The 24,648-nt window shown below is 45.0% G+C and overlaps 1 protein-coding gene across 1 annotated transcript in view; it reads left to right on the plus strand.

Moving 5' to 3' along the window:
- PDGFRL (platelet derived growth factor receptor like) overlaps window positions 1–24,648 on the plus strand; it is a 47,543-nt gene that overhangs the window by 14,304 nt on the left and 8,591 nt on the right. Inside the window, exon 3 of the mRNA XM_082608679.1 lies at window positions 21,032–21,183. Coding sequence (XP_082464805.1) covers window positions 21,032–21,183 — 152 coding nt within the window. The remainder of the gene's footprint in view (window positions 1–21,031; window positions 21,184–24,648) is intronic.

Consider the following 24,648-nt stretch of genomic DNA (forward strand, 5'->3'; position numbering starts at 1 on the left):
TTTTTTTGTATTTTTTGTAGAATTCACCTGTGAAGCCATCTAGTCCTGGACTTTTGTATGTAGGGAGTTTTTTTTTTATTATTATTACACATTCCAGTTCACTTACAGTGATTGCTTTGTTCAAATTATCTATTTCTTCTTGATTAAATTTTGGTGGGCTGTATATTTCTAGGAAGTTGTCTATTTCTTCTAGGTTGTCAAATTTGTTGGCATATAATTGTTCGTAGTATTCTCTTAAGGTTTTTTGTATTTCTGCAGTATCAGTTGAGATTTCTCCTTTTTCATTTCTGATTTTGTTTATTTGGGTTCTCTCTTTTTTCTTCTTGGTGAGCCTGGCCAGAGGTTTGTCAATTTTGTTTATTATCCTTTCAAAAAACCAGCTCTTGTTTTTGATTTTTTTCTATTGTTTTTTTAATCTCTATTTTATTTCCTCCCTACTCTTTATTATTTCTTTCCTTCTGCTGACTTTAGGTTTTGTTTGTTCTTTTTCTAACTCTTTTAAGTGGTAGGTTAGGTTGTTTATTTGAGATTTTTCTTGTTTTTTGAAGGCCTGTATCACTGTGAACTTCCCTCTAAGAACTGCTTTTACTGCATCCATAGATTTTTTTTAAGATTTATTTTATTATTTATTTAATTTATTTTTGGCTGTGCTGGGTCTTAGTTGTGGCACGTGAGAGCTTTCACTGAGGTTTGAGGGCTCTTTCGTTGCAGCATGTGGGCTTCTCTCTAGTTGTGGCATGCAGGTTTTTCTCTTCTCTAGTTGTGGCCAGCAGGCTCCAGGGCATGTGGGCTCTGTAGTTGTGGCATGCAGGTTCCAGAGTGCATGGGCTCTGTAGTTTGCAGCATGTGGGCTCTCTAGTTGAGGCACATGAGCTCAGTAGTTGTGGCACGTGGGATCTTAGTTCCCTGACCAGGGATCGAACCTGCGTCCCCTACACTGTAAGGCGGATTCTTTATCACTGGACCACCAGGGAAGTCCCATGTCTCAAGGTATTTTTTAATTTCCTTTTTGATTTCCTTGTTGACCCATTGGTTTTTTAGTAGCATGTTGTTTAGCCTCCAGGTAATCGTTTTTTTCTCATTTATTTTCCTGTTGTTGATTTCTAGTTTCATGCCATTGTGGTCAGAGAAGATACTTGAAATACTTCAACTTTCTTAAGAGCCATAAACCTGTCCTTTTTCCATCACTGGTGTTGTTATGCCAGTCCCAGGCACGTTACCCCTCATCACCACCAGTACTGCAGTAACCACACCCAGGCTTGCCCTCCTTCATCCTCCTCAATGAAGCTAGAGTGACGCTTTAAAAAATGCAGGTCTGATTGTGTCAATCCCCTGCTTAACACTCAGTGGGTCTCCATTGGTAAGGAAGTTCAACATCCTCACGCGACTCTTTGAGACTCTCCCTGATCACCCCTGGTGTCTAGATTAGTGTGTCTGCTTTCATTGGCCTGGGTTCCTGTGACATGGTCAAATGCACCAAGCTCTTGGAGGCTTTAAACTTGCTGCTTTCATGGTCTAGACCATTCTGGGCCCGTCTTCACCTGGCTGACTTCAGCCTCAGGGTCACTTTCTCTGGGAAGCTCGTGTCAGGCCTCCCTAGATTTGCATCCTCATGGCCCCTGGTGCATCCTTTTTTGAGCACTCTACATACTTGTAACTCCTTTTTTTTTTTTTTTAATCTATTTTTCACCAGGACTTAGCTGAATGCTTCACATTTAGCTTTATCTACTGAATAACTGAATAACAATCTTCCCCTTCTTGCTCACACATACCTTGGAGGATAAATAATATATGCGTATAAAAAATATCTCTTTGTCTATCTAAACTCTTGTATTAAGTCCTCTTTCACGTTTTATTCTGAAGATACCCTTCTGGCTTCATGTGATGTGACAGTGTATAGTTTTTTTCTGAAGGGTTATTGGGTTGGTTAAGGAGTGGAAGGTGAGAGAATATGATAGTTTTTCCCATTTTCATCTCCATATTTGACGTGTGTACGTGTATACATGTGTGTAGCTATTGCTTGGAACAAATCTGGCAAGATTTACTACTGTTATCCTTTTACATGACTTAATTTACCAAAGTTAAATTTACACACTTTTTTTAAAAATGAGAATTGAGCTGATTTAAATTATTCTGAAGTTAGTCTTTGACTTACACAAACTATCCTAAACCTAGATGATTTAGCCCTTGAATATTTCATATTTTCTAGGAGTATTTTCAAAGTTATATTAGCCAAAATCTGTTTGAAAATATCTGAAGGACTCGAAGTAAATATGAATCTGAATCGAAGAGAAATATCCTGGAGGTAAAAAAAACAGTTTTGACTTAGCATTAAATAGAATTCATTTCAAAGCACAGTTAGGGCTTTATAAGAAAGTAAAGACAGATGTGGGCCCAAGGACTTTATGGAAAAATGTGAAAAAACATCTAGTCATAACTCTATATCAAACAACAACCACAAAAATCACAATTTCTTTGACACCAGAGATTCGACTAATTGGTTCTTGACATCTTTCCCGGAACGTGGTGCCTTTGGATAGAGAGGTATTCATCCTGTGTTTTCTTTTCCCATGGAATGAGTTCTTTCCAGTGTGCTGATGGGGTTGTGAAAGCCTGGTCCTGTTAACCAATCTGGGTAGCTTTCTGGAACTAAGTTCGTATGCTACCACGTTTGTCCACATGTAATCTTCTGACCAGAAGAGGGAGCATGTTATGGAACAGAGAGGTTAGGCTGAGGCACAGCTAGGTTGGAATCCTAACCTGCAAAGTAGGTCTTTGATGAATAATTACCCTCAAACCCAGTTTCCTTGTCTGGACTATGGAAATGGTATCATCTTTGGTAAATGCTGTCTGGCCAATGGTAAATGTTCAATAGATTGAACTTAATTGTTACTAGGCAATGCATATTTCTCAAGTACAATAATCCAAGTGACCTTTGGCGACAGTTCATTCTGACCAGGACTCACATAAATCAGGGAATTGTGGACAGCCAACATGGCTTCTGATATAGAGGATCCAAGAAGGTTTGCACCTCCCTTTCCCACTTGCATTTAATTGAGCAAAATTCTTTGAAATCTGGGCCTGTGTTCCTCTTCTCCCACGAAAGCATAAGCCCGTTGAGGTAAATTCCACATCTGATGGGTTCATCAGATTCCTAGCACCTAGAACAGTGCTGGACGTACACCAGAAATCAGGTGTTTGGTTTCCCCAGGGGCTTAGTGAGCATGACAGAGGTCAGTTTCCAGTCATGCTGGAACATTAAGATTGTTACACTTAGTGCCGATGTGTGTGTCCTGTATGTGTGCACTGTCCTGGGTAGGTAACGACAAAGCATGAATATATTTTATATTGAGGATGCCAGGCCACTGGGATCCAGCCCGGCTACCTCAGGGCATTTGTTGAATGTTGAATTCAGGAGTCATTAGTCAGTTTCCTCCCTCTACCTTCTCCGTTTTTATCCACCCTGCCCCCTCTGTCTTTGCTTCTCTCTTTATCCTAGAATCCAGAACCTGTCATGTCTACTAAACTCTGAGTGCGTCCTAAGTAAGTTATTTTGCCCTCTGTTTTTCCTTCACTCCCACTTGGAAACTTCCAACCCCAGACAAACCTGTTCACCTCCCTTCCCTTGTCGGCACGTGGACCCTGAGCACAGCTGGAGGAAACTGCACAGCTGGCCCGACGGGCACCGTGAGTTTGTGGTCACCTCGTACATGCCTGGCGAAGCTGAATCTGTTTCTCTAGTGAGCTCGTGTTTTCTCTCTTCCTAAACCTCTGATCTTCTCCATCTCTCACTTCCAGCTAGTGCAGTTCTCATGCAATTCACTGAGAAATTGGAGCCCTAGAATTGCCTTAATGTCCTCACCACATTTCCTCCTTCCCTGCACTTACAGTTATAGTGGGGGAAGGCTCTCTCTTGACGAAGGCCAAAGCTGCATCTGTGCCCTGGATCTCATCCTTATAAGCCTTCCAGGAGCCTGAAGACCTCCGTCATTGCCTCCTTGTTCTGAGTCTTCAACCCCGCTTCTCGAAGAGTTCCTTTCCCTAAGTCTCCAGATGGAGAAGGCCCGCCTTGGCCCTCACGTACCCTCTGGCCGCCCACCTCTCTCTTCTTACCTTCCCAGCCAAACCTGCTGGAGGGGCCTCTCTCTACACAACTGTCTCTACTTTCTTCTGCTGTTCACTCTTCAACCACTCCACCAGACTCCTGCGGAGGACTCCACGTGCATTTTATCACCAAGGTCAAGGTCGCTCAATCCAGAGTTCTCCTTTCAACCCCCCTGTGGCTGGCCCACCAGGTCCAACCAGCAGAAGAGAACGCCCTCCTCTTGGCCTCCTCAATGCCATATTCTGCCCATTTTCTTTCACGTCATGGGCCCCTCCTTGGGGTTTCCTTCACCGGCTCTGCATGCTCTATTCTTCCAGACATTCGAGGTTGGTGCTGTGCCTCTTCTCACCACGTGCTGCCGGATCCCCGCATTTATCATAGATTAGATTACATGTTTTCTTCTGAGCTCTGGGTCCCCAACTGCCTGCTCACCTGCCTGGATGTTTCCTGAGCCTTTCTTGAAACATAACCACCTATAACTGAGCTCCTGATCTTTCTCCACACCTGGTCATCTTCCTGTGTCCTTCAGTTCCGTGAACAGCATGAATTCCATCCGGTTGCCCTTGACCAGAGGCCTAGGAGTCACCTTGGACTCTTCCCTTTTACTTCCACATCCGACCAATTTCTGTGCCCTAATGATGCTACTGTTTCATTATTTCCGGAATCTCCCCACTTTTTCCCACCACAGCAGCATCACCCCCAAGTCTCTCACTTACAGCAAGAATCACCCAACTTGCCTTTGTGTACCCAGTCTTGAACTTGACCTCAGTCTTACACATAGCAGTCAGATCTTTCACAGAAGCACATCTGGCCACGTTGCTTTCCTACTCCAAGCCCTTCAGGAGAGCGATTCTGTTGCTCTTAGAATAAAGATGAAACTCCTAACACGGCCCGCAAGCCGGTGCATAAGCTGACCCCTGCTTTTCCCTCTGCTTCCTTCCCCTTTCACTTCACACTCTCGTTGTCCACACTCCAGGCTCCATGGACTTTTTCTGATCCCCAGTTGTGCAAACTCCTTCCTCCCTGGGTCCTTGGCCCATTTGGGTCCTTCTGCCTCTAATGCACACACTGGATTAGCTGCTCACCAGCCTTCAGATCCAGGCCTGTCACTTCCTCAGGGAGCCTTCCTTGCTCTCAGCCCCTGCCACTAGGCCCCAGTTACACATCCTCACTGGAGCCCTTATCACCGGTGGTGGAGTTACCATTTCCCTGACCATTTGATTTACGTTTGTGTCCCTTGCGAGGCTGTAAACTTGGCAAAGGCCGTGTCTGTTTTTTTGCTGGTGCTTCCCTAGCAGCCAGTTCAGGGCCTGGCACCCTGTAACTCCTCCTCGAGTATTTCAGTGAGAGAATGGTGTGCGGACCCTGAGCGTAGAGGGGGTGTCAAGTCAGGCCCCTGTGATCGCGAGACCTGCGACTCTGGGAACAAGCTCCGAACTTAAGAGCCGAAAGGGACCTTAGCGGTTATCATGCTTAAGCCTCTCTTAGTAACAAATGAGGAAACGGACAAAGATGATAGACGGCTGGTCCAGAGCAACAAAGTGGTGGGTGGCAGTGTGAGTCTGAACCCCGGCCTCTCGGTTCCCGACGTTGAACTGCTGCCCTGCTCAAGTGCGCCAAGGCACGTCTGGTGGTGGTAGGCACGTAGACCGAAGGACCCTCTTGGTTTAATGAAGTAGTAGCTTCAGAGAAGATAGATTTGTCGTCTACTTTTCTTTTTCTTCCTCCCTCCCTCTCTTCCTTTTTTAGCTCTTTGGATACTAGACTAACACGTCTGATGTACAAAGTTAAGCTTCAAAACAGAAATGAAAAGGATACACTTTTTCAGAGTGGTGCATGGATTTCTTGCTGGGATAGCTTCAAATGGAAAGTGATTGAAATTTCACATTGATTTAGGATACCTTTTTGGATATCAGAATGTTAAAACATTACACTGGGCTATTTAGAAAGGAGAACTCTGTCAGAGAACCATAAACCACGCCTCATCCTAAGAGGTGGACTTTGATCACCCCAGAGGATGGATGTGTGTTCCTCTGGGTCTCCTATTCTGCAATGATTCCTTAGGATTGGCAAACCCAGGTCACTGGAAGGTCCACTAGATGGCAGCTTTGAGCTGCGCTACAATTGTCTTCCTTTCACCAGTAAAAGAAACATCTCAAATGTGGACAGCTTGGTTAACATAATTGCCCACTTCGTGCTTTCACACAAGTTCTTTTATCCTTTTAGGCAACTCCGCAGTCACAGTTTCAAGTTATATCTTAAACAATAAAGAATTCAATTTTCCAACAAACAACTATAAAGAGGGGTGGGCATTTGTAATTATATACCCACACCGGGATAAATGCATTGACAGCTCTAAGTCCATCTGAGTTGGAGGAACGTGCTGAAGATTCTGTATTTCCAGGTGCTGAAACTGAGTCAGATTTTAATTCCTGAGTCAGTCCATCCCCATCACATAGATCTCCACTCTCTTTTGAGGTCAGAAACAGCAAAGTTTTTTTGGGACAGTAGTTGTTACCATTTTGCTCTGTTTTCTGACTCTCTTGCCTCACCTCTTCCTGCTCTCCTGCTTTTCATCCATCCTCCCACCTCTGTCCTCACTTCATTAATTCTGTTCCTCTCCTCCAACAATTTTTTTTTTTTTGCATCTATGATGTTCAAGGTCCTGTGCTAGGTAGAAGCTGGAGATATGATAAGTGAGCAAGATAGATACAACCGCTATACCCACAGAGTTTTTACTTCTATGAGAAGACAGACTATTAAATAAGCAATTTTAATATGCAGCTGTGTGAGCACCTTGCTAGCAGAAGTACAGGATCCAGGAGGAAAAAACTCAGGCTGATAGGTGAGAGCTGAGTTAACGAGGTAACGAAAGGGCTAGGAAAGGAATATCAGAAAGTTCCAGAAGGAGGGGCCAGCACAAGGAGCTTCCTCTAGCTGAGAAAGAGTACAGCCCCTGGAGCACTGAGGGTGTGCACTGGGGAAACAGGGTAGAAGAAAGGAGGTGAGCAAGGAGAGAGGATGCTGGAAGGAGTCTGGCCAGGGAGGACCTTGTCAGCCATACCGAGGAATTTAGAGTGAAATCTAAGGGCACTTGTGAGCCGTTGACTTAAAGCCTTTATAAATGACACACTTAGAAAGTACAGAGGGCTATACTGCACAGTGTGAGGGCTACTACTCTGTCCTCACAGTCTTTAGGAAAAGACAGCATCGCTTCCCAGCCTCAGGTGGACCCAATCTCCCTCCAAACACCCTGTATCTGTTTCCCACAAACTGGGGTCTACAGACATATCCTTGGACCTAACATTTTTTCACCATATATATGTATTTTTTCATTTTTGCTTTCATTTTGTTGATAGCATTAAAAAACATTCATAGAAGAATGTTCTGGACTATATGATCAAACCTCTGGTTGAGCGATCAACACCATCCATTTCCATCTTCTCTGGAAACATTTTGCTTCTTCAGTCTCAGCAAAACACACACGCAGTTTAGAGCAGGGGAGTTCTTGGCACAACATTGAGCCAAGGGAGAAAAGAAGAAGCAACTTAGGGGCCTGGATGATGGCTGAAGTATAAATCAGTGCTGGGTAAGAACAGGAGGGCACTGGAGATTTAAGCTAGACAGTTAACCATGTCATAGCAGTGAAGACAAGCTGGCTGATGTGCTCATAAAGGAAGCCCGGGCTACTCTCTGGAAAATCAGGTCCAGGCATCGTCTTTCAGGATGTTTCTGTGGTGTCTGGTCGGATGTTAGCAGTTTTCAATCAAGAACTGGAAGTTCGGAGGAGTGGATGAAGTACAGGAGATCTCTTTGATGGCTGGTTCCTCTGAAAACAATAAATAGCTTCTAGAGAGAAGGGAGGGCATCTGGGTGTTCATTTGGCCGCAGTTGGCAATGGTTTATCCACCCACAGACAACACAAAGGGAGGGTGGGCCGAGGAAGCAGACAGTGGGCTCCGGGCCAGTCTAATCCTGCCTCCGGGAGGGGTGGTCTGGGGGCATTTCAAAAGAAAAAGAGAACGATGTTAGGAAGTGTTTGTAAACAGAAAAATCCCACTGTCAGGAAAGAATCTGCACAGACTTTGGTAAATATTGTCCTTCGTACTCTGGTGCTATACTAAGGAAGAGGTCTTTATTTTTTTCCTTCAATTTATTTTATTTTAGTTTGTTTTTTGCCTTCAATTTATTTAATTTTATTATTCTACATTTGCCAAACATAATTTGATGTTTATGTTTGGTAAACACAGACTCTACCATTTTAACCATTTTTAAGTGTACAGTTCAGTGGCAGTGTGTATATTCATATTGTTGTGCAGGTGTCTTTTTAATTCAAACTCACTTTCCTTCAAAGCTCCTTTCACTTCATTTTCTGAGCAGGACAAACAAAGACGATGAGGTTCCATGAAAATCTTGGCATCCTCCCTTTGCTTTCCTACTTACCTGGAGGTGCCCTTTGGGTCCAGTTTGCTGTGGGAGATTGAAAGTCTACCGCTTCAGCCAAACCCTGATATTTACCTTCAGATGGATGTCTAACCCCAGAAAACAGTCGGGTTCAAAATAAATGACTTATCCTGCCCTGAAGGTAGAGCCCTCTCTTCCCAGACTCAGTGGCACCAGCGCCAGGCACAGCAACGTCTCCCCAGAGATGGATTGGTGGGCGTGGCAGGATGCAAGACGTGTCCAGGTGTACTAGATGTTCCGACAGTGTTCAGGTTGCAGAAAAACACGACCTGTTCCATTCAGACATGAGTGGTGGGAAGGGGACCAATAATAGAACCAGCCTCGTAGCTGTCAGGATAGAATAAGGTCATGCAAGTAAAGCACTGGCACACGCATGAAGCCATCTCAATATAGGCGAGTTATTTTTATTCACAAGATTGTACCCAAAGGAGGTAAGTCACAAGAAAACAGCCAGGTTTTCAGGAAGTCTGGTTTTAAAAATTGTTTCAGACGTGTATTTCAATCTCATACAAACTCTAGACATCCATGATGCCATGGCGTGCGTACTCATATCCAGACGCATGGTCCTGTCATACTCCAGCTGTCCTCAGTCTACGAGTCATCAAGGTGGGGAAATGGGTTGAAGTGCATTATTCAGTTTGGGGGGGGAATGTTTTCTGATCTTATTTTAAAAGACACCAAAACATTCGATTTCTTGAGCATTCTGGTTAAGTCCAGGTTTGATTATCCCAGGTGTGCTGCACTGCATTAAAATACAGTACGATGATCATAAAGTCAAGTTAATGCATCAGACCGAAAACACTCCAGGAATACCACAAATTATATGTGATGGTAATTTTGGAGACTGTTGCAAAATGCAACGTTGTTTACAGTATACCATGAAGTGATTGCATGTATCTTACGAGTGAAACCCTGCCTTAAGAAATGTGTATAGATGTGAGTGAGGTTTAGGATTTAATGCGCAAACGTGAAAATGGAAGTTGTCGTAGCATGATAATTTTCTGCCAAGTATCTAAATAGGCAAAATGTAAATAAAACCATTTTGTGAGGTATGTCAGAGGAGGAAGCAAGCAAAGAGGAATAAAGGCTAAGATATGGGAAGTTTTATGTCCCCTGGTATACAGCTGTAGAGAATGGTACTTTATAAGGAAAAGAAAAAAAACAGCAAAACTGAGATGTCAGAGCTTGGCCTCTAGTCTCTGGGCTTGGCTGCCTTAGCAGAGACATCCACCCACAGAGGCAGGCGTGAAGTTGCTGCCCTTGGGAATCTGCCCGGTACATCCCACGTTCCCGACCTGTTTCCTCTGCCCTGGGGCCTCAGGATCATGCTGTCTCCTCTTGTTTGGTGCTTTAGTGATCAGATCCTCTGTTCAGACTGCCTTTTGTACTGGATCCTAATTTTGCCCTGAACTCTGCCTTTCAGAGCACGTGCTACGTACTGCCCGGCTCCTAACCCCACCCACTGCTTAGCGCTCAGCTTCAATCCGGTGGCCCACCTGCCGCGGAGGGGCGATCACACAGCGCAAGCTCACCCTTCCCTGTAACAACCCTGCTCTTCTTTACGAACTTGACTTAGTCACTAGGACAGGGCAGGGGTGTTGGACCCTGGGTACCAACCAAAGTTGATACAAGAGAGAACGTGATCTCATGAACTTAGTTTACAGAGGGGGCTCACAGAATGGCTCATGATGTGGCATCGGCTGGTGGGCGTCCTGGAGGAAGAGGTTGAGGACAGGAAGTATCCATATAAAAGCAGAAGGGGTGACTGCAGGGTGTGTCACAGCTTGAGATTAATAGGCGGAGTTATAGAGAGACTAATTTATACATAAAGACAGTCCACTAAGTCAGGAAGGTATATGTGAGAAGAAAACCAGAAGTGGCCCTGACCACAAGCAGCTTATGAACTCGTGGAATAAATGACATACATCCCAGACACAGTTACAGCCTGTGGTCAGGTGTGAGTGTGCAGGGACCAAGGGACTAGGTTAGACCCCCTCCAGAGGCTAGGGGCTTTCTCAAGTTTGCACAGCTTTTAGTGAAAGTAAATTAGACTTGAACTTAATTCCCAAGGCCCCTCTAGTCTCTACACCAAGGAAGCTGTCTATTTCTTACGTTTCTGATGTTTGCTCAGAAGATATGCCATCCGAGTGGCCTCAGGATGAGTGGGCGCCTTGAATACATTGTTAAGGTGGGAGATTTGGTGCATCACTCTCTGGGCTGTGAATCCACCGTGCCAGGTACGAATGGGGTCGGCGCACAGCCTCTGCATTCACTATTATAACTTGGCCACAATACACTCATTGTGGCCAAATGCCAGCCCATTAGTAACCCACAGCTTGTTTTTCCTAACAAGGGTGGTGGAGGCTTGCTCCATTGTCTCCTGTCACTCCTCTTCCTGGGCCTATTCTTCCCTGAAGGCGTGGCCATGAGCATTCAGCTCAGCAGACCTGGAAGATCTTTTTTTCATGTGACCTCCTGCCAAAAAAGTGCTGATGGGCTTATTCTACACAGTGAAATTAGAATGACCAGAAATGTAATCATGGAAGTTGTTAACATAAATAACCCCTATACACAGAATCCTATGGGGGCCAGCTTTAAAATTTGACCTCACCAAAATTACATGACAACAATGCTTTAGTTGTTATTTCTATGAGTTTCTCTACATGGAGCACGCACACCTGCTAAGTTATCTCTTGCCATCACCGCACACTTCCTCTGCGTCACTCGTTTGGTCAGGATTTCGTTAGGTGTTTGAAATAATAGACACATGCTTCCTTTCCAGTGCACAGTGGGAAGCATGGCAGATTCTTTTCCAGGACTTCTCAAGGATTCCATTCCCAGCTCTGACTACTGGCTCTGTGACCTTGGGTGAGTCACCGGATCTCTGTGAAATGAGGGATTCAACCAGATGATCTCTAAGGTCTCTTCTGGTTCCAAAATGACCCTGGAACTTGTACTTAATCTAACGTGAGTTAGATGATATGGGGGCCAAGGAGTTAAGACCCTTGGACAAGAATTCAACCCATGTGAATTCTATTCTATTCTGCACATGGTCACCTGTGACTGCTGTCTGAATCCCATGATGCCATGTAGAAGGCTGTGAGTGACACAGGCAACTGTGAGACATGTTCCTGATTCCTGCTTAAGAAGGATCATTTCACTAGAGAAATATAATAGGAAGTTGAAAAGGATACATACTAAGCAGTATGTGTGTGTGTGTGTGTGTGTATACACACACATCTAGTGATAAAGGGATCAAGTGCAGAGTGTGAGAAGAAGCTTAGATCAGTGTGTACTAGGGCAACCTCAATAGCACCTAAAATTTGTGAGCACTTATTCTGTGCCAGCATCTTTCCAGGATCTTGTACATTTATTAACTAACTTAATTCTCAGAACAACCCTAGAAGGTAAGGACGATTAATCTCCCTGCCTCAGATGAGGAAACTGAGCACAGTAAAGTTAAGTAACTTGTTCATGGTCACAGAGCCAATACGTAGTGGAAGCAGGATGGAACCAAGGAAATCTGACTCAGTGCATGCTCCTAACCACCATTTTACAAATACCACCAACCATAAAGTTCTTCCCAAGAATAGAACTTGAAAGAATAATGAGGTTTAGGTCAGATGGAAAAAGAAGAGAGCCTTTCAGAGGTAAAGAGATGGCTGGAGGGCTGGGATGGAAACGAACGGATGTGTCTGGGTGGGTGAGGAGTTGGGCTGGATGGAGAGGAGGGTCCACGATGGAGGTGTTGGGAGAGCACAGGAGCCTTGGATTCCAGGCAAAGACGGTGGCATTCGATTCTGTGCACACTGGGAGCTGCTTGTGTTGTAAAGCTGGAGGAGATAATAAAGTGGTTCTCAGGAAAGTACTCTGATGGTTTTGTAGAGCATCTGAAGCATTCTTCTAGAAGGATCGATTTATAGGCTCATAGAACGTAAGGAATGGAAGAGAGACGTAGAGTCGATGTTGACATCAAGATCTAGATAAAACTGGAAGATTCCCCACTTACAGTGTTGACAGTGTCTTGAGATTTTCAGTGACCTCTTCCTTTTTTTTTTTTTAACTGATCCATGGGGTGTCTAACATTCTAAATTAAATGAGCATGTATTACTTTGTCATAAGAGAAGGAAAACTGTAAGAAAAGCAAAACTAGTTAAACTGCCTAAAAAACTGCAGAATGGATGCTCTGCAAATGTATAATCAGGGATGGCTCAGTGGTACTTTAAAAATCTGGAGGCGAGTCTTATATTGTGTTGCCTTATAACATGTGGCTATGCACATTATTCTAGGCGGCTGGACAGGGTTTTCTGTTTGGTTAACCTCTGGTGTATCAGGCCTGGTGTGGGCTTGTGGTGTCAAAGGGATATCCATGCCTTGTTTTCTTAAGATCTGGAAATCTCTGAAGGAGGAAGAGGAACTTTTCCTTTGTAAAGAAGCCAGATGGGTTGGCAAGAGAGGCAAAAAGGAGAGGTGCTGCCAGCAGGCTGGAAGAGGTGGGGTGAGAAGAGAAAGGGAACATTCCAGTACAGCGGTCGGAGTGGGGTGGGTGTGCAGGAAAGGACCTGGAGAATGAGAGAGAGGCTGGCAGGGCTTGAGGGACATCATGAATGTGAGCTGTGGACCAGTTGAAAAATGCCTACTATAACTTCTTCTTAAATAGCACAGAGGAATCTGGCATAAGTCATTGTAATAGAAAAGACCCAAGTCACATTTCATATATATTCACATAAGCTGTTATTGGGATAGAAATACTGTAGTTATATTGCCAGGGTTTTGAGTAGGTCCTTGGATAGTATTCAAATATGCAGATAGATAGATGTATTTCAGCTTAATTTCTGATGTTGGAACTATATTCACTTTGAAGTTCCTCAGTTTACATATTTGGCTCTCTACTAGTTCCGCATACATATTTCTTTTCATCTTTTTTTTTGGTCATAAACTGTGGAGCTTTGATATATTTTACCCAGGATTTGTACTCTGTTGATGTGGCTCCATTCCCAGCATATGGTGGAGCAATTATTTTCTGACACATTCTTAAAAGGAGCCTTAGAGTAAACACAGGCCCTGTACACACACTTGAAACATGACAAGCAAATACTCACTAATCTTTATCTCCCTTGATGCTTGGCACTGTTCCCTGTATGTAGTAGAAGCTAATAAATAATTTATGATTCCGAAATGAATGTTATTTGAATAAGGAGGATATTTGATTACATCTTTTTTGTTTTTGAAGCCATCTTTATTTTTTTAACATCTTTATTGGAGTATAATTTCTTTACAATGGTGTGTTAGGTTCTGCTTTATAACAAAGTGAATCAGCTATACATATATCCCCATATCTCCTTCCTGTTGTGTTTTCCTCCCACCCTCCCTATCCCACCCCTCTAGGTGGTAACAAAGCACTGAGCTGATCTCCCTGTGCTATGCGGCTGCTTCCCACTAGCTATCTATTTTACATTTGGTAGTGTATATATGTCCATGCCACTCTCTCACTTCGTCCCAGCTTACCCTTCCTCCTCCCCGTATCCTCAAGTCCATTCTCTAGTAGGTCTGCATCTTTATTCCCATCTTGCCCCTAGGTTCTTCTGACCATTTTTTCCCTTTCTTTTTTTAGATTCCATATATATGTGTTAGCATATGGTATTTGTTTTTCTCTTTCTGACCTACTTCACTCTGTATGACAGTCTCTAGGTTTGATTACATCTTTTCACCTTCCTCCTTACCTTTCTGTTTTATGCAATGAAGTCATCACAGAGTCTCCCAAGGCAGAATATCTAGGATCATATAGTTGGGTGGCCCTAGGAAAGTTATTTAAATTGACCTTCAACTACTCCTCCTGGGACTCCAACACTGACTTGGGAAAGTTACCTAACCTCAGTTTGCTCACCTACTGACAATGGGTATAATAATAGTACCACATAGCACAGGGATATCAGATCGGTGCTTTGTGACCCCCTGGAGCGGTGGGATAGGGAGGGTGGGAGGGAGGGAGATGCAAGAGGGAAGGGATATGGGAACAGATGTATATGTATAACGGATTCACTTTGTTATAAAGCAGAAACTAACATATCATTGTGAGGCAATTATACTCCAATAAAGTTGTAAAAAATAAAATAAAAGAATAGCACCTAATTCTCAGGACTGTTCTGAGGATGAAATCAGTCCAAATGTGCAAAGGGCTTAAAACAGTACTTACCATGTGTTAAGCACTACTTAGGTTTTAATTATGAGTCATAGTTTCATCATCACCGTCCCATGGGATTGAGAAAGAGTGATGTGTACCTTGGGTGCTGTCAGTTATAACGGTAATAACTGGTTGTTTGGCTGCCCTTGTTTCCTTCAACCACTTGCTGAATGGCTAATTGTCCATTTAAATAGAAAATGGGGTATCATGAATAATACTGAGCTAATTTAATCAGATCTTCCAGGTATGAGGAGTTTTTTTGGGGGGTGTGTGTGTGACAAGATTTAACAAGATTTACAAGCTAGATAGAGGCACCTGTTTCTCAGTCAAAATTCCTTCCGTTCATTTCATTTCGGTAGGATGGAAATCCATGTCCTCTTCATTTACAAACATTCGTAACCCGAGTCTTATGACACTAGGTTAGAAGCTCTGCCACGTAGAGTTGGGAGACTTTGGATAAGGTACTTTGTAGGTTTCAGTGTCTTCATCATAAGAGGGGGAAACTAGTACCCCCATCCCAATGTGGTCGTGGGGCCCGTCACAGTAACAGCGTCTAAACTATATCGAGCTCTTACTCTGTGCCAGGCTCTGATCTAAGTCTTGAGGGAACTGGAAGAGCTGAGCCTAATGCCCTCCATGTGGTAGGTGTTACTGTTGTTACCAGGAGTCTGTAGGTGTAGCCTGACTGGAAGGCGTGAGCTCTAGATAAGGAGTCTGAAGGTCATGGTGGAGCTGGGATTTGAATCCTATCAGTGTGGCTCCAAAGTCCATGATCTTATACCTCATGTGACTGCTATGCCTGTCACCCCAGTCCTCTGGCCACCTGCCTTCCAGCCCAACTCTCTTTGTTATGAATTGAACCTGCCTTGGTCTCCTTTCAGGGATCTCCTTCCCTGGAAACACACCCTCTGTTTGGTGCATGTTGAAACTCTCTGTCTTGAAGCTTGTCCTGCTCACCCTCCTTGGAATGCCCAGGGCACTTTGCATGAAGGAACTTGAGAGCAGGGGACTCTTCAGACATCACTGTGTCCCTGCCTCTCTCCTCCGATACTCCCATTTCATTTGCACTAATTGACTATTTATGGAACCAATGAACTGATTATCTTGGAACCCAGGGCTCACCTCCCATGCTTCTCTTATAGAGTCTGGGGGAAGGACAGGAGTGTGGATGACCCCACCATTGTCACCTGGTCACTTCCCCCTGACTTTGGGAGCCATCAGTCCCCTCCTCTGTGCCATCCCATGACATGGTCCCCTCTAGAAAAGAGTAGCCTGGGCTACATACACGAAGTTTCCAGCCTCCACCGATGGGGACGGACGCTGTGTATGTAAAGGCCAGGGTAGCCCATTGGAAGACACACATACACACAACTCTAAATTTTGGACAAATACTCTTTGAAACCTGGACTTGTCCATCAGAGTTCACTGTGGGTCAGGTCTGGAAGTGCTGGTTTGCAATAAAAAGGTCTGGGGTGAGCTGATGTGCTGGGGTGTTCAGAGCTGCCTCCAATTAATGTAAATTCTGCTTAACTTTACTTTTTTGGGGGGCAGTTTGTTGCAGCACCTCTTATTTTTTTTCAGAGTGATTCTCTAGTTTTTTTTAATTTATTGAAGTATAGTTGATTTACAATGTTGTGTTAATTTCTTCTGTATAGCAAGGTGACTCAGTCGTACATATATATACATATTCTTTATCATATTCTTTTCCATTATGGTTTATTCCAGGATATTGAATCTAGTTCCCTGTGCTGTACAGTAGGACCTTGTTGTTTATCCATTCTATGTGTAATAGTTTGCATCTGCTCATCCCAAACTCCCAATCCTTCCCTCCCCTACCCACCCCCCCTTGGCAACCACAAGTCTGTCCTCTAAGTCTGTGAGTCTGTTTTTGTTGCAGCACCTTTTTTTTTCAAAGCTCCACTCAAACTTCACATCTTGCACTTCTTCCATCCCCAGGGATCTGTGAAGTAGTTACAGGAGGAGGGAGGGTCTACGGTTGAAGCATCTTGGGACCGGGCTCTGCAGGGCTCAGGGAATCCTCGTCTTCACCTCCTGGTGGAGACTCTACCCCCAGAGGCCTGAGGTCACATCCCAACCCCTTGGGTAGCCTGCTGCTTGGACTATGTGAGCCCATTCGTAGAAATGGACATTTTAAATCCAGGCATTTAAACTGTAATCCTGCTAAATAATTTCTTTCCTGTTTTACATTGTTTGCAGAGACGAGGGGGTGGAAAAATCCAGAAATGGTTTCCAGTGCATTTCCTTCCTTCCACCCCCAATGCTGCTAAAGATACAGCGTGGTGGTAGGGTTAGCCCCAAGTGCCACATTTTTACGTGTGCAGTTTCTTTCCCGGTAGGAATGGCATCTTACAATTTCTGTCACTCCTGTGCTAGTACATGCTGGGCCCACAGAAGGTGCTCAATACATTTATTGATCACTTACTGATTTTGTACCCTGGGGTCTGAGCTCTATAGGGAATGTGGCCGGATGTTATGTTCCACCTGGGAAGACTTTCACCTCCATTTTCTGTCCACCTTTTCATCTTTTATCTGCTGATACGAAGCTCCATCCTCACAACTGAAATCACTATTTTGGTGGCCAAAGACTTTCATTCTGCCAGATGAAGTGTGTGTGTCATGAATCTCTCTGAAAGGCATTAACCATCAATTTCTTGAATCTTTTTTTTTTTTTTTTTTTTTTTTTTTGGTATGCCGGCCTCTCAGTGTGGTGGCCTCTCCCGATGCGGAGCACAGGCTCCGGACGCGCAGGCTCAGCGGCCATGACTCACGGGCCCAGCCGCTCCGCGGCATGTGGGATCTTCCCGGACCGGGGCACGAACCCGCGTCCCCTGCATCGGCAGGCGGACTCTCAACCACTGCGCCACCAGGGAAGCCCTGGAATCTTTCTCCTTGATGATCCCCTTTCCTGATTCTTCTTTCATTGCTGATTCTACTTTTCCTACTCGGCCCCTGATTTGGTTCTAGATTTTGTCCCCAGCCTTCTCTTTCTTCTCCACACTTTTCCTTGTTGAGTTCATTCATTCCTCTAGCTCCTGCTCGTACCCACTGTAGACGATTCCCCCAAATACAAATCTAGAGCTGTTTTACCTCCTCTGTGCCCGGCCTGTATCTCCAATGACACCACACGACACCCACACTTACCTGACCCATGTTTTATCACAAATTCCAAATCTCCAGTAGTGAATCTATTATTCGGTCGCCCCCGTCTCCTTTCTCTTCTCAGCTGTTCCATCTCAGTCAGTTAAAATCTCATTCTTTCCATAGCATGGAAATACAGGTCAAGTGCTCATTCTTCATGTGTCTTTCTTCCACCTCTTATACCCAGTCGGTTGTAACTCTTCCCCAAGAAAGCAAGCCTTGTATTCACTTCCATTCCCCCACCCAACACCCAGCCTGGCCCCAGTGCTTGCTCTTCACCCCAGTAACGGCCTCTCCCTCTTCCTCCTCCTCCCCCCGCCTCTCCCATGCCTGTTCTCCCCACTCGTACCCTAGCTGAGTGGGCCCAGCGCTTCCCACCTCCCAAACCGAGGGCGGTCCCTGCTGCCTGGTGAGTGAAACGTGTACCCCTCTCGCTGTTCTCAACCACATGCCCTGTGACTCCAACCCCCTCCCTCCATCTCCTTCTGTAATTAATGGATTAAATCCCCCAATCAGCACTGAGTGCCTTCTACCCACCATGCACTGGGGACACGGCAGTGAAATGAGCAGAGCAGGTCCCTCCCAGCCCCCTGGGGCTGTGTTCTCGGAGCCAGCAAGCTCGCTGTCCCTCCGCGCCTGCTGTCCCTCCACCTCCACCTCGAGTCCAGCTTGTCCTGACGCCGCCTCTAGGCTGCCTGAAACCTCTTCCACCCGCAGTGGTGAATCCCTTCTCAGAATTCCTACTGCTCTTGCTCTGAGCAGCGCTTTAGTTACACTCTGATCTTTGCATGGATATTAGTTTTAGCTCCCCAGCTGGATTTGTAATATCCTTGAGGGCTACTGGTTTGTTTGTTTGTTTGTTTGTTTTTGCGGTACACGGGCCTCTCACCGTTGTGGCCTCTCCAGTTGCGGAGCACAGGCTCCCGACGCGCAGGCTCAGCGGCCATGGCTCACAAGCACAGCCGCTCCGCGGCATGTGGGATCCTCCAGGACCGGGGCACGAACCCGTGTCCCCTGCATCGGCAGGCGGACTCTCAACCACTGCGCCACCAGGGAAGCTCTGTTTGTTTGTTTTTAATAAATTTATTTATTTTTGGCTGCGTTGGGTCTTCGTTGCTGCGCGCGGGCTTTCTCTAGTTGCAGCGAGCAGGGGCTACTCTTCGTTGAAGTGCGCGGGCTTCTCATTGCGGTGGCTTCTCTTGTTGCGGAGCACAGGCTCTAGGAGCGTGGGCTTCAGTAGTTGTGGCTCGTGGGCTCAGTAGTTGTGGCTCGTGGGCTCTAGAGCGCGGGCTCAGTAGTTGTGGCGCACGGGCTTTGTTGCTCCACGGCATGTGCCATCTGCCTGAACCAGGGCTCGAACCCACGTCACCTGCACTGGCAGGCGGATTCTTAACCACAGCGCCACCAGGGAAGTCCTGGGCTACTGGTTTTTATTTGCGGTGCTAGCCATCCCCAATGCTGGGTGTGCATATTCACAATAACTACTACTAACCTGCAGTTATATGTAATTAAGATATAATTAGGAAAATACAGTGAACCAGGCATGACATGAAGTACTTTGTATGCATTTTATCATCTAATGAATGTGTATTGGGTACATACTTAATTGAGTTAAGGAAGACAGTTTTGTTCAGCTGTTCTCCAGCTGTGGGTCTCAGGGGAGTCCCTTCTGCTCTCTGACGCTCAGTTTCCTCATGTGCAAAATTGGGAACTGGATTCCTGCTTTTTAAGGTTCTTCCCAGTTCCAACACTGATGTTCAACTTCATTTCAGTCTCCTTGTTTCTAGAGAAACTTTATACTGTGCACAGATTTGTTGCTTAGGGAATATAAAACAAATAGGGCACTATTCATGCCCCCAAAGTTTTCACCATCCATTGTAATAACAGGAAGCCAGAGGTATCGGAGGGGTGAGAGGGCAGAACCAGTTACATCACTGGGAGAAAGCAGGGGGATTTCTGACTTGGTCCTAATTAGAAGCTTCCTGAAGGAGGAGAGATTTCCGTTCAGTTGAAAGGAGACAGTTGAGGGAGTGGGAGTACAGAGCATCTCCCGGCAGAACGGGTGGGCAAAGCAGCTATTCAGCAGAGACCAGAACAGGCTGTGTTGAAGACCAACCAGCGAGACATTCTGCTGTGTGCTAAATTTAAAGTGGTGACCGCGCTGATGTTACTGCGCCCTATCACAGGAGAATCTTGCCTACATCAGAAAAGTATGTGGATCCCAGAGGGGGTTTGAGATGCATCCTCAGGTTGAAACCATTTATTTTGGCATCCTCACATGCCAAGGCCACGGTCGGGGAGGGCATCCATCCCAAGGATGACACATCTGGGTTCCTAACATAATATAATACAATTAATTACTATGACAATCGGCTAATATTAGTGTTTAATAATAATAAATATTTATCTCTCCTCATTTCAAAAAGGACCTGAAGGGGTTTGCAAATATATTCACATGCAGCAAGATAAAAATACAAGAGATTAAAAAATGAGAAATTAAAAGAAGAAATAATAGTGTGAGGCCACAGGAGAAGTGCCCAAAAGCTCTAAATACTTGACCAGAGGTGGGCACATGATAGGGGCTCCGCATCTCAGCAACCAGTGCATTTTTTCCTGAAAGGGAAGTTTTTATTTTTAGTAACGTAGCACCTCAAAGATTCCAAGCTTGTATTCAGAGCCTTATTCTTATTGATCAAAGAGGTTTTGCATCCTGGATAGTGCTGTGTGCTTTCATTTCTGTTGACTGCTATTTAAATAAACCCATGAGAAACAAAAGCTGAAAGCAAGACGCCTGCCCAAGGCTTTGTGGCTGAACTTGTGTGGCTGCGTTGCAATGCACCAGTGATTTTGCTTAAGGAAACCCCAGTCCTGAGGTTGAAGAGAATGTCTTCTCCTTAGAAAACGTGACTTCCTTCTAGGAAAGGCCTTTCTCTCTGCCTACCCCATCTACCCCCCACAACACACTTTTCCCCAAATACACTCTTTTATTAGTCAGTACCATCTGAGAAAGGGCACTCTGCCTGGAGCCGCTGGGGCTTTATCTGCGAGGATGATGGAGCAGGGAGAGATGGGCGCGAGGCCCCAGCCCCACCGCCACCTGGCTTTGCTCTTGTTAACAGTGTGAAGCAGCATGAGCGCTACGGCCAGCTGACCCTGGTCAACTCCACCGCGGCCGACACGGGTGAATTCAGCTGCTGGGGGCAGCGCTGCAACGGTTACATCTGCAGGAGGGACGAGGCCAAAACGGGCTCCACCTACATCATTTTTACAGGTAAAAGGTTGGCTGCGTTAGTGGAACTCTTCAGACCTCTGGACTTAGTCCATATTAAAGGTTCCCACTGTCTGCTGATTATCAAATAAGTACAATCAGAGCGCTCACTGTTTGCCAGGCTCTGGGCTCAATGCTTTACATCAATTATTTCATGTAAGTCTCACAAGAACCCTTCAGGGTCAGTACTCATATCATTTTTTTTTTTCCAATGGGAAAGTTGAGGTTTAGAGAGATTAAGTTAAGTCCTTCAGGTCAGACTGCAAGTAAGTGGCTGAACCAGGATTTGCACCCAGAACTGTCTGGTTCCAGAGTCTGTACCGCATTGTCCAATATTGTAGCCACTAGACATGTGTGACTTTACATGTAAATGGGGATTAGTTAAAATTAAAGCTGAAAACTCAGTTGCTCGGTGGCACTTGCCATGCTTCAAGTTCTCCACTGGCACATGTGGCTGTAGCTGTCCTAATGGATGGCGGGGATAGAGGACCACCCGTCATCGCAGAAAGCTCTATTGCACAGCGTTGCTGTAGACGTTGGGTCACTGTGTTCTCAGAATCTCTGATGAGCTCCTTTCTGGAAGCTCCATAGTCATAGGATGCCTGGCTAAAGGCCTCCGCGCGTTTGTCTTTGTGAGTACTATGAGCTGAGGTTTGGGGGCAGTGTTCCCAACGGCTGCAGCCTGTGTGGCTCCAATCCTGATGCCTGAATCCAAGTGAGGTGCCTGAAAATAGGCAAATCTTCTCCCCTGTAGGGTCAGATCTGGGTTTGCCAGGTGGAACTTGCACTTGGAGCAACGGGCCCTGGAGAGTAGCTTGCCGGCCTCCTTCCTCTGCTGAGATCTCTAAATTCTAAAGTTTGGAGGAAGACGTTCTCCAACAAGGCTCAGAGGTCAGGAACAGCTTTCTGGAATCTTTCAAATGCTATGCCCTAGCGCTGCTGTTGTCCAAGGCATTTCAGGTGAAGCCGGGAGGCTCTCTTAGTGTCTGGGCAGGGGCTGCCACAGTGACTTAGGTCAGCTCAGATGACCTTAGGCTCTGGCCATTAATGAATGCTCTAGCAAAGTCTCATACATTCTCCGCTCCTACCCAGAGAGCTCCCCTCTGGCAAGCAGATACACGAGCAGCGTGCTCTGCAATCCTGGGAACACAGGCCTCTCCTGTCATGTCCACAATACCATGAGGAAGTAAGTAGAAACTAGTCAGGTATCTGTTTTAGAAATAATAATGCTGATGCTGAGACGCAACGGGGCAAGGTGATTTGTTCCACGTTCCGTGACTTCACGTGGCGGAGTAAAGAGTCAAACCCCGTTTCTCTGACCCAGGATCCAGTGTTCTTCCTGCCTTAACCCACTTTTAAGACAAGGTGATGGACAGATTGACAGGCACACACGAGCAGGCATAAATGGTGTTGTCAGAGTTGCTGACAGTTGTTCACGGGCCATCGCTTCTGAGCCTCACTCTGGAATGTGCCACCCAGAAGTGCCCCTGTGCCCTTAGCGTGATACGACACCAGGAAGCAGCAGTGGAAAAGGCAACTAATGAAGACCAGCAGAGCCTGCTGTTCTGGACAAGAACTGACACCGTATTTCAAATTGCAGAATGAAAATTCTTTGCCGCGACCGGCACTGTCATGTCTTCCCCAGATAGTGGTTTTGGGAGCTGAGGTTTTGAACTGAAGACCTCCCTCGAGCAGACCGTCTCACTAGGGTCATAGGTTCTCTGAGTTCTGGAGGTAGATCCTCTTAACTTACGGAAGCCCTTTTGTGCATCAAAGGAAGGCTGAAAGAAATCAATATTTATTTCAACCTTCAAGAAACCTGGATCAGGGACGTGACCTAAAGCGTTGTGTCGTTTTCTTATTCCTCAGCACCAGGGGTCCCGCTGGATTTTTGGGATAAGGTTTAGCGATGTGTCTTTTCAGCCATTGGGTGGGTTTGGAAAACCAAGATGGGCTGTTTTGGAGGCTATTGGCTCTGGAGTCTTTCAGAACATATGCTTCCCTACCACCCACACAGAGAAACGTCTGGCATTCATTATGTTTTTATGTTTCCTATGGTTTGATTGCAAACACTGTGAAGCTTCTTTTGACTGTGGTTAATTTGTGCAATTTTTGATTAAGCAACTGCCCCATGTTATATTTAATCTGCATCCAGGAGGCTCTCAGAGGGTTTTCCCCCCTCTGTAACTTTATATTGAAGTATAATGTATAGAAAGGGAAATACACAAATCATGACTCTACAGCTCAGTGGATGATCCTCAAGGGAACTGTACATATGTAACCACTACCCAGATCAAGGAGGAGGACATTGCCAGCAGTAGGGCTTCTTCATCGTAAAAGGCATAGGATCCAGTTTACAAATGTAGTAAAACCACATTAACAAGCACTTTACCAAATGTGGAGTTTGTTATAATTTGGATTTTAGCTTATAGCCTATTAACTAAGTTTTCTGAGTGGGGGGCATATGTGATCTATAATTTTAAATATAAACTTGAACATACTTTTTTTTGGTAGATGGAATCTACTGATGGCAAATATTTTTTTATTTTAAAGGAAATTCAGTATTATTATTTTTCAAGTTACAATAATCAAATGCATTAATAAAATATTTTATGTAGTACATGCTCACTAAATGTCAAGTGATGAATAAATGAAAATTTGACAGGTTTAATTTATAGATAATAATTTGTTGACTCATTCATATATTCTTCCTGCAGCCTTGCTTACTCCATTCACTTGGCAAATATGTATTTTTTTTCTGTTTGTTAAAGCAACTGGTGTGGTCACTTCTTTCAAAGCATGGATTATAGTACAGGAAGTAAGACCTCATTTTTGTGTTCTGAAGTTCAGATTGTTCACGTCTTCTACTGGCTTTGCTCGTTGGTTCAGATTCCTCCATAAAACCTTAAAACAAAAGTTGTTTCTGAATCTGACAACCATACATTCCTTAAATACATTTGCTAAAAAGAGATCTTTAATACTGTCTGCTCCAGATTCTCCTCTTTACAGATGGGGATGTTGAAGCACAGAGAGATGAAGTGACACATTCAAGGCCACACAGACTTATTCTGTGTGAACACAGGGGTGTTAGGTACGACGTTGATCAAGGTGCCCTCACCTAAGCCTGAAGGTCAGTTTATCATGAAGTGGCACAAGTCACCCAGACTGATGGAAAGTCTTGCAAAGATGGAGACTCCGTAAGCTGTGATTCCACGTTACAGAAGCTGGCTCTCAGAGCCAAAGAACTCTTGGCCCGTGAAGACATTTGCTATTGTGTCCAGGAATTCTGTCCCCAACCTAAAAAACAAAAAAATCATACAACTGGGGCACAAAGGCTAGTGAAGAGAGCCAAGAATAATTGTTTCGGGAATATTGTAGGAAAACATGGGAGACAATTGAATAAATGTTGAGGTGTGATTCAGTTCAAAGATTTCTCTTAGATATTAGCGTAATCTCTCACAGAATGAT

Source organism: Mesoplodon mirus (genome assembly GCF_964341445.2).
Source record: "Mesoplodon mirus genome assembly, chromosome: 20".
Taxonomy (NCBI): domain Eukaryota; kingdom Metazoa; phylum Chordata; class Mammalia; order Artiodactyla; family Ziphiidae; genus Mesoplodon; species Mesoplodon mirus.